Here is a 10,392-nt window from a genome sequence, read left to right as displayed (position 1 = left end):
TACTTTCCATTATAATTGTTTCCAGGTTTATTGCTATTACCCTTTCTCAGCTCTTTCAGACCCCCCCAAGTTATACAACGATCTTAGATGGAATATTACGAGGCCACAAGGTTTTGAGGCTGTCATGCGAGTCAGATCCAGTCAGGTAATGTTTTGTGGCAGAGAGCTCTGTCTAAGTCAAAATTTAGCTTGACGGTATATTGATGAATACCCTCTTGATTATTGAAGGGTATTCAAGTGCAAGATTACTCAGGGAACTTCTGTAAACGCATACCAACTGACATTGATCTACCTGCGGTGGGTGCATCCTCCTTCAAATTTACGATTACTTGTCTTTTTTTTGTGCCAGTACAAAAATTGAATATTTCTCTTTTGTGGTTTTGGGACTACGGAATTTTCATGTTGCTTTTTTTACCTAAAAAGTTATAATACTAGTCAAGAGGGAAACACGTGTTTTTTTTGCAAGAGAAGCACTTTGGTATAAATTTGTCTCTTTTTCTGACGAGACATGTGTGCCATGCAGATTGACTGTGACAAAGCTGTAATGGTGACATTAAAGCATGATGACAAACTACAAGATGGAGCTGAATGCGGTTTTCAGGTTTACTTTGTACTCATGTCAATTAGCCATTAAAAATAGTTTTTGCAAGATCTTACTTTGCCGAAATGTTGGTAAATTGTATCATTTTACGAAGTGTTTACGCTCTTTTTATGATTTTTCTTTGGTTTTCAGTGTGCCCTTCTGTATACCACCATATCTGGAGAAAGAAGAATTAGGGTTCTTAACTTATCACTCCCTTGTACAAACATGCTCAGTAACTTGTTCCGCTCAGCTGACCTAGATTCCCAATTTGCTTGTATGCTGAAACAAGGTAGGTGTCTTTATTTTGGCTCGTATTCTACTGCTAGCCATGTAATGATATTAACACAAAAACCCATTCAGGGTAATATATAATTTACATATGTTGTTTTGTAGCGGCTAATGATATTCCTTCCAAGGCACTTCCGTTGGTAAAAGAGCAAGCAACTAATAGTTGCATCACCATACTACATTCCTATCGTAAATTCTGCGCTACAGTTACATCAACCGGACAACTTATTCTTCCTGAAGCACTCAAGCTTTTGCCACTATATACTCTCGGTATTTCCTTGTCACTTGCAAACCATTTGAAACAAAAAAAATTACACCTTTTTTAGGTTGGTTTGCCCATTGTGCAAGACATCTTCTATGCCTTGTTTTGAATCAAAAGCTGATTCTTGCCTTAGAATTATTTGGGATATTAAATATACAAATAGAGAAATTTGTGCATGCATTAAAAGCTTTTAGGTACGGCTGTCCTCCCTCACTGCCAACTTTGCTGCTTTTCATGTGGCTTTTGAGACATTGATACTTGTCATATGCGAGAGCAATTTTTCATTAAAATGTAATTGTCTGTTTTATTACATTTTATTAGGATGTATTTAATCCTGTTCTGTGATTTACGGATACTATTCTTGCTTTGTATCTTGTTTTGTCCATTTTTCAATGCAACTTGTTATCTCACTTTTTATCCTTTCCAGCTTTAACAAAAGGTGTGGGGTTAAGAGCGGACGGTAGAATTGATGACCGATCATTTTGGATAAACCATGTGTCTTCATTGTCTACTCCTTTGGCTATCCCCCTAGTCTATCCAAGGATGATTGCTGTTCATGACTTAGATGCAAAGGTATGAAGATAAACTTTTAGCTCCGGTAATGTTGTTCCTTAATTTTCTCTATTTCAAAAATTTTGATGATTGTTCTTAATATATCAGGATAATGAAGAAAATGTGGTTCCTTCTCCCATCCCATTACAAAGTGAAAACCTTAGCGATGAGGGAGTATTTTTCCTTGAGAACGGTGAAGATGGTTTGGTATATATTGGGGAATCAGTAAATTCAGATATCCTACAGAAGCTCTTTGATGTTCGGTCAGCTGCTGACATTCCAAGTCAGGTAAACTAAACACCATCTTAGCACATGGTATATCTGTAGGATCTGGCTGTTACCTAATTGTTGATACTGCACTAATAGATCATGAATTGCTTGTTCATCCCATGTTTAACGCTCCAAAATGATTGTTTCAACATACTTTTACTATCACATCTTTAAGAATATGAAAGATGAAACACTTTTCTTAATTTGGTGAAACCTGCTTAACATGTTACTATGTTTTCTTCGCAGTATGTGCTGCAACAGTATGATAATCCGCTATCAAAGAAGTTCAATGAGGTGGTGAATGAAATAAGGGGACAAAGAAGTTCTTACCTACGGTACCTTAAAAGTCTCACTATCTTGTTTATTCTCCTGGAGTGAGTACCGTTCTAACCTTTAACTCTATTTGTGTTCTCTCCCTCTGCAGCATTAAATTGTGCAAGAAAGGAGATCCAGCAGGTGAGTTAACTCTTAGCATAGCTAACTTATAAATTCAATGATCCTTGCACATTTTTTCGGATAGCAGAGATTAATCAGTCTTGCACTCTTGTTTCTCTCAGGAAATATGTTGTTCCAATCGTATATGGTAGAGGACAGGGGATCGGGTGGACCCTCGTACGTTGATTTTCTCGTTTCAGTTCACCGTCAAATCCAACACAAACTGAACTGAGAGGTCTCTCTAGTCTCCTCTGTTTCGGTGCCTTTGGAATCTTAGATTTAGAAGAACAAAAGAAAAAGGAAAGACAATCTTCTTCCTTTGTACATACTTTTCGGCTGGAAACTTTATAATTATTCTTCTAAGTTCTTGTGTGCTTGAGAAGTTCTATATTCAGTGGAAGATAGAAAGAGAGAGAGAGAACAGAGAGAGAGAGAGAGCTAGATATATTCTTCTGCCTTAATATCTATACAACAGTCTTTTTTGTAGTGCTACTTGAGAGAATAATTTTTTCCAATATTTACGACAGTCTTTTCCGGATCTAATCCCTCTTGTGTTGTCTGCTTTTTTTTCTTTGCAATTTGTTCTGTTGCTTTCAACTCCAGTCAAATTACTCTTTCCTAAGTTGATATATTAATTGTTCATTAAAAAGTTTTAGATGGTGAATGAAAAATTGGAAGTTCAATAGGATTTTCTGTTCGTTACCAGGTTGGGTTCAAAGCGAATTGTTTATAAAAACAAAACTGGAAAAGCTCATTAAAACGTGTCTAAGCAGCAAATGAAATTGTTTCCAAAATAGAGCAGATTATTTTCAGCGTATCTACTAAGTCTAACCATTAGCATTTAAACTGACCACCCTAGTCGCTTATGGTACGACTTAATTCTTCTCGGTCTTACTTATCCAGTAGCCCTATTGACAACAGTTGCTGGTACACCAGGCTTCGCACTGCACCCCAACAAAAAGTCCTTTTTTTTTTTTTTTTTTTAAATAGTTTGTTACTCTTGAAAGCTCAGCCATTTCGTCTTCAATCTCAGTCGAACAAAGCTTGTCCATTTTGTCATCCTGACAAATGCGGGATCACCATTCGGTATTTTCTGAGCTGGACAGTTCCTATACGAGGAAAAGATCTCGGAAACATCTCGGATATATCCTGTATTTTTTATGAGAAGATCTCGAAGACGTCTCGACAGTTCTGATGATCAAACATTGAAGGTGAAAACAACCGGCACGTGTGAGAGAAGATGTCGGAGACATCTCAACCTGACGATCATATACGATACGAGGAAGAGATCAGTCCCCATCAAACCTATAAGATGAAGAGGTCAATCTCTGGAGAGAATCATTGTGAATTCTTAGCTCATTTATGTCTCTTCCTCCCATGCTCAATTCAGCATTTGTATTGCACTTTTCATTTCAACCTTTGTTGTGTTACAAGAAAATCTGACTTTCGATCTAACCACTTTCTTAAATATTAGAACATTCGTAACTGTACTAATTATGACTCATGGTGAGTTGCATTGGCTTTTGTTTTTGACTTTTGCGTGCACTAACTAGTACGAGGCAATGAAAAATACTAATTTAAACCAAAGAAGGAAAACTACAACGTTTAGATCTTATTTTCTTTGCCGCCCATGCAAAATAATAAGAAGCCAATCGCTGATAAAGAGAGGCATTACAACCAAACAAAAAAAGTCGAAGGGAGGCCAAAAACTCATTCCAACACTCATCTTTCTTTCTGCCTGCTTCTCTTGCGAATTCTTCATGATTTGAATTCTAACGACTCACGAAACAAACCTTGAGAGCGAATCGCCATAAAAAGGGATGAGAAGAATATTAAGTTACCGGCAAGGAAGAAAATAAAAATTATGCCATTTTCACTTTCCGGGAAGGTGGCCGGCGAAATAAGCTTATCAAGTCATCCAAACCCTGTCACCATTTTAAACAAAACCCCTGTTAAATTTGCTTTTATAGTTAACACAGCCGTAGTAGAGATAAACGAGCTTTTTATAATTACCCGAGTTGTGATGACAAGGAAACTGAAAAGCACTATCAAGTATGATCCTAACACCAGAAGCAAGAGCAAGTCGAATGTTACACTCGCCACCTACAGATACCAACATCAAATTGTGGTTCAACGAAAAGAAAACCTCCGAGGAAATTGCATTTGAGTTAAGCCTTTGATCATATGTTATTTGATTTGGATTTTGTGAGTTTCTCACATAATGAGAGAGGCCCTCTTTATCACAAGACCAAAGCTAATCTTATTTAATATTAAAAGTACCTGGTATATGTTAAGGCTAGCCTTTGTTGAGTCGTAAAAGGTGAAACTTCCGTCTAAAGATTCATGTTGAACACTCACTTCAGCTGTATAATCCTCAAGTTCCTGCCAAGAGGTATAACACGTAGTTAACACCAGAAAATCATATACAATTGCCAGATAGGATGTGGTCAAGAGAAGCCATGACATAACATGGTGAGAAATAGATGATATACCTTCTTCAGAGCCATGATTAATGGATCGTTCTTTGAGAGAAACGGTGCCACCCGAGGGGTTTGTGACAAAAGATCCAACCATGATCTCACATAGAAGGGATTTACAGCCAAACTACTGTCATCAGCAAAAATCTTAATGTCTTTTCCTTGGTGACCATAGATATGCTTCTGCAGGAGTCAATAAATATTAAAGTCAATTATCAGGATAAATAACAAGAATACAAATTGCAACGTTCCATGTACTTGTATGACATTTTCTCGTCCAACCAAATAAACGACAGAACAAGAAGTAAGCCCTTAAGATGAGTGGTTGGTTTACCGCAAGGCTTTCAGCCACCAACTTGACACCCTTAATGATAGCATCTTCATTCACCAATTGCCTGCAGAAAGAGCATCGTCATATTTAGTCTGAAGGATAATGAAAATACTTGATGGATAGAACAAAAAAAAGTATACACCGAGATAGGTCGTTAGAATGCATAAACCAGATGATTTGTTTTGCAAGTGCTACCTTGTGTCAGACAGACTTCCAGTATTTTCCAGTAACTCAGGTGGAGTTGAAAGTTCAGATAAAGTGGCCGCAGTTACTCTGAGTCTTGAAAACTGTTCATGCTCCCAAGCAACCTACATAATTCAGCAGCACAATTCAATCAGAAAGGGTCTATTGTGATGAACAGCAAAATCAATTGACGGACGAAGAACATAGCATAGTCAAAACATCTCAAATAACCCTGCATGAGAAGATAATTAAAGGAAGCGAAAATAATATCAATTAACTAAGCACAAGGTAGGTTTTTTTTGTTCAACCAGCAAAGGGTATGTTATTATAAAGAATTAGCACTTGAAAATGTAAAGCAGTGCCACTTACTGGAGCTAACAATTTTAATGAGGCATAACATTATAATTTACAAATCATGAGAGGGAAATTCCGACTATCAAAATTTCAACACAGTTCTAACAATCAATTGGACTCCTATGATTTCTGGGATCAAGACGAAAAAGAGCATGCAAAACTAAGAACTACTCTCGACATTTGCATCAATTTAAAACGTGGAATATCGACTCACTCGTGAATTAGAGATATTAATCTTCTTGTGCTTTAGAGCAACTTGAAAACCCAAGTCTTCTGCCACATTAGAGAAGCCCTGCAGAAATGCATCCATTAACCAGTGAACCATCGTAATAGCTAGTCACTGCAAAAATTCATGCACTGTTTTTACCTCAAAAATTTGTTTTATATAGGCGTTATCTGGAGGCTTTGACACATGGATCAATAGTTCGTTGTCCCAAGAGCCAATACTGTTCAAGCAAATGGCATAATCAATGCTCTCACGCATCCTCTGATCAAGGCTCTTCAGCCACTGCATAAGATATGATTCTTAATAAAGTATAACAACAAAATTGCAAATGCACCAAATAAAAAATGCTGGAATGATATGGTTTTACTAGAATCAAGATAGTAAAGTCTAGTTACCTTTTGAGTTCCTTCGTAGTTGTAGGGTCCTCCAGATGTTAGTGCAAAAAGTAAATTGTATCTTCCTCTTGTCTTGGGATTTGAGTACAGAATGGAAAATAGTCTAGCCACTTCAAGAAGCGACACGACCCCACTCCCATTGCTGTCACTTCCAACAGATAATGCCTACAAGCACAACTTAGTCAGGTACATACTTAATACTACCACAATAGTAAGATGATCCACTACTCATAATACATACCGGAGCTGCTCCGAAGGTATCATAGGATGCAACTACAGCAATTGTTGGAAGCTGGTTGGAATCTCCATCTGCTCTTGATCCTGGAAGCCATCCCTACAGACAAACTAAATCCTCTCAGACTTTGTGTATGTCACATCAAAAAAAAAAACAGAACAAGAGAGATAGAGAAAGAGGGCGTGAGAGCACATATCCAGATCCAATGAGTAACTAAGAAGGAGCAGGCAGATCAAAAATAAAGAAGTAATAACGTTTAACCTAGGTTCAATGATACTAAACATGAGGTAAGTGCACACCAAATTCATTGTTGCTGAAAATGGATGAGCTTAAACTGTTCCTATAGAGATGATAAAAGCAAAAATGATGTATTGCAGGAAAATTGGACTGTAGGATGCAGTAATTCATGCTACCACAAACCAGACCATTAGAGTTTAACAACCTAAGTATCTACTGGGTGTCATGCCAACTATACTCATCATAAATATAGCCAGCTGAGGTTCCCAAAACCGAGTTACCTAATAATTGAAGTTACGGGAATTATTAAATTCAATGCATTACCTGAATGTTTGTGATGGTAGGAGATGCAATTTTCCTAGGCTCTGATACAGAGATCACAAGCTTATATCTGAAAATAGTTACAGAGATAGATAGTTTACATACATTCTGAAATAAATCAAATATTGATACACAGTTCAATAAAGCTTAAGCATCTACCTATACAGAAAAAAAAAATGTGCTAGTAGACTAAGCATTTAATACGTAGCCTCCCCAATCTTGAAGTCCCACATCGTCATTGAAATACTTAGATAGCAACAGAACAGTTTGCTAGATGGAAATATCACTACAACATCTCATTGAAAAAATCCGGATAATCATTAACAACTAACCCGCCTGTAGTCGCAGTAGCTTGCTGACCAAGTGCATCGTTCTTCTTTACATCAGCCAACATAGCATCAGTGTCTTCATTCTCAAATGCGAAGTACACAGGAAACTGTAAGAGTAAACAGTTGGTTACAACCATTAGAGCTATGCAAGGTACTGTTCAACTAAACTAACACATATAAAACAAAACAACACTCACAGGTATGTTTCCATGTACGAGTAACTTCTCAAGTTGAGCTAACAAGTTCCTAAACCCATCATTCTCAGAGCTTTGACTTCCACCACCAACGTTCCCTGGCCTAAACGTCTGAGGAAGCAAAATCAACAATCCACCAAGCGACTGCTTTTGCGAGATGTAATCTGCAACGTTTATGTAAACAAATCTAAAAAGCCTTAACCAAACGAAATCAAAGTCCGATTTGAGCAACTCAATCCACAAAAAAAAAATCCAAATCGAACCTTGAACAAAACCAATATCAAGCTCACGGAGAGGAAGTATAAGTACAGAACGAGATAGATCGGCGCCGCGCTGGAAGCTAAGAGAAGCAGCATGATGATTAAGAGATGAGAAACGAGAACCGAACGGCACACCGGAGATATCGTACTGAATCAGACGATAAACATCGACAACAGTAGCGGCATCGCAAAGCTCGACACAAGCTACGAGTATAAGCATAAGCGCGACGACGGGATACATGGATTCGAGAACCATGACTCGATGTCTCTGCTTCGATTTCTTCTCATCCGCCATTGTTGTGTGGATCTAGGGTTTTGTGCAACAAAAGTGGAAGAAGAAGAGATCTCGGATTTGATCCGTAGCTGAGTTTTTTTTTTCTTTTTTAGTTTTATGAGTTTTTAGAGAGTCTTTTAGTAGTCTCACCACTAGTTTATCGTTATTTGACTTCTTGGGGTTTTTTTTTTCTAGTGTAAAAAAAAAGAAAAAGAAATACAATGGTTCGATGAGAAACGTTCTATGCACGATCTGAGTCAAGTGGGGATGTGAACAACAACACATGATTGTTTTCTTTGAAAAGGGGCTGAAAAATGTCAAGTTCAATACCCTAGCTCTTCTTAGATTCGAACCAGGGTACGGAGCAGTAGAACGAAAAGAGAAGATTGTTTCCAACTCTTTTTGGTAACACATCTCAAACAGTGGTTGGAAGTTGGAACTTGGTCATTTCAATTCTTTTCCAGTGGATATGATATTTTGGTGAAGATGTTTTATCGGAATGACGGGGTTTGGGGTAAGATGGAATCATCGTTGCAAGCACAAGCACTAGACAATATGGTGACGTAAAAAACACAAAATTTGTTTAAATAGGAAATGAAGGTTCGCATTGGCTCTTTTGCAAATGTTGAAATTTTATTATGGACGATCTTCTACTTTGGATTTAGAATGAGATTTATCTACTATTATCTTTATATCTACTATCATTTTTTTTTTTTTTTATCTATTTGCTTCAAATTTTTGTGAATAAGTGAATAAAAATAACAAAGATGAAACGTTGGATATTTTCCTTAAATCTTCCAACGCCTCGTCGTATTGTGTGTGGTTTTAAAGTAGCAAGATTTCCAAGATACAACTGTACTTCTTCTAATTTGCAAACATCCATAATCAGAAGATCAAAAATACTAGCGATATGACTGGATGACTTACGTAAAAGTAGGGAAAAAATAAGGAGATTATTGATTTTGATGAGCATTGATGGAGAATGACAAGAGTTAAGTATCAAATCATCATGTCCATTCTTCTTTTTCCAATCGAGAGAGGAAACCTTTTGTTGAATTAGATTTTTTTTTTTTTTTTAAACAAACAAGTCTTTCTTTCTTCCATTCATCAGACACAGTAATCATGACTACAAAGTTTAAGAGTTTTCAATGATAAAGCTTGATAGTAAACATAAATAACAAACTAAAATATAGATAAGTCGACAGCCATAGCCAAGAGGTGTTGGAGGTTTGAGCAAAACATCAAACCGCAATCAAGCTCAAGGTGCATCGACACCACATTCACAGGCAAGATGGAGATGTGGTTGATGGTCCGTATGAAGATGACATTGGGACGTTGAGAGGATTTCCATAGCCGAGAGACACAATGGTTTGATCGGTTCATTGGCAAGGAGGAGGGTGGTTGAAGGATTTAAGTTGGGCATGGCTTTCTTGAGGAAGTTTTGGTAACCACACTTCTATGAGCTATGGTCATAATGCCGATATTCTTCAGACTTTGCCGAAGGGAGAACATAAATCCTATATTTTTTTATTTGTACTTGACTACATTCATGGCACAAGGAGGATATGTAGAGAGAGTGGGAAGGCTTCGGTAATCTTCTCTCCTTTAAGAGAAGATCATAATGCCGATCTTTCTGAGACATCCTGTCTCAGAACAACTAATGCAGATTAGCAATTGGGGTAGTTGAAGGCGCATATGAGATAAATAGAGTAGACGTAAGAGGAACCGGTAACAATTTCTCAACAGAGAAGAGGTCATAATGCCGGTCCTCATCAGTCTTTGGTGGTCAGAGGTAGAGACCCTAAGCAATTCTAATGACATGGTTCTCAAATAAACTTTGCAACCATAGATCAACGATGAGTGATTATGTTCAAATTGCAGTCTCTGGACAACTGAAGCAATAAATCGACACAAAGGTATGCTACGGGAAAGCAATTGAAGACTTGGAACAGACCTAGATTTTTGAAGGACATAGTTTGGGTCTTGGGGGCTTGTCAAGGTCTGCACAGCTCCGGCGTCAACACAGAGCTCTTGTCCAACTGCGACCAAACAACACGCTTGGTGAGGGGATCTAGATCCGAAGAGCAGAGAGATGATAAAGCTGACTTCAAGGGACGCATGTGACAAGGACGAAGCACAAGGTAGAGAAGGCTATTTGAAGTCTCAGATTTTGCGGTTAGAGGCTA

At 37.7% G+C, this 10,392-nt stretch overlaps 1 protein-coding gene and 1 pseudogene across 1 annotated transcript; one reads left to right on the top strand and one right to left on the bottom strand.

Moving 5' to 3' along the window:
• Window positions 1–2,933, top strand: part of LOC104780286 — a 10,619-nt pseudogene extending 7,686 nt beyond the window's left edge.
• Window positions 3,944–8,332, bottom strand: LOC104780285 (nicalin-1). The gene is made up of 14 exons (XM_010504784.2): window positions 7,936–8,332; window positions 7,676–7,836; window positions 7,482–7,585; window positions 7,153–7,219; window positions 6,598–6,690; window positions 6,357–6,521; window positions 6,103–6,243; window positions 5,950–6,027; window positions 5,394–5,506; window positions 5,202–5,262; window positions 4,883–5,050; window positions 4,671–4,772; window positions 4,404–4,493; window positions 3,944–4,315 (listed from the first exon to the last, which is right to left on the bottom strand). The coding sequence occupies exons 1-14, from the start codon at window positions 8,225–8,227 to the stop codon at window positions 4,253–4,255; spliced, it is 1,698 nt and encodes a 565-aa protein (XP_010503086.1). The 5' UTR covers window positions 8,228–8,332; the 3' UTR covers window positions 3,944–4,252.

This window comes from Camelina sativa, chromosome 4 (genome assembly GCF_000633955.1).
Source record: "Camelina sativa cultivar DH55 chromosome 4, Cs, whole genome shotgun sequence".
In the NCBI taxonomy this organism is placed as follows: Eukaryota; Viridiplantae; Streptophyta; class Magnoliopsida; order Brassicales; family Brassicaceae; genus Camelina; species Camelina sativa.
The sequence above is the reverse complement of the archived record's forward strand: the minus strand, read 5'-3'. Positions and strand labels throughout refer to the sequence as shown.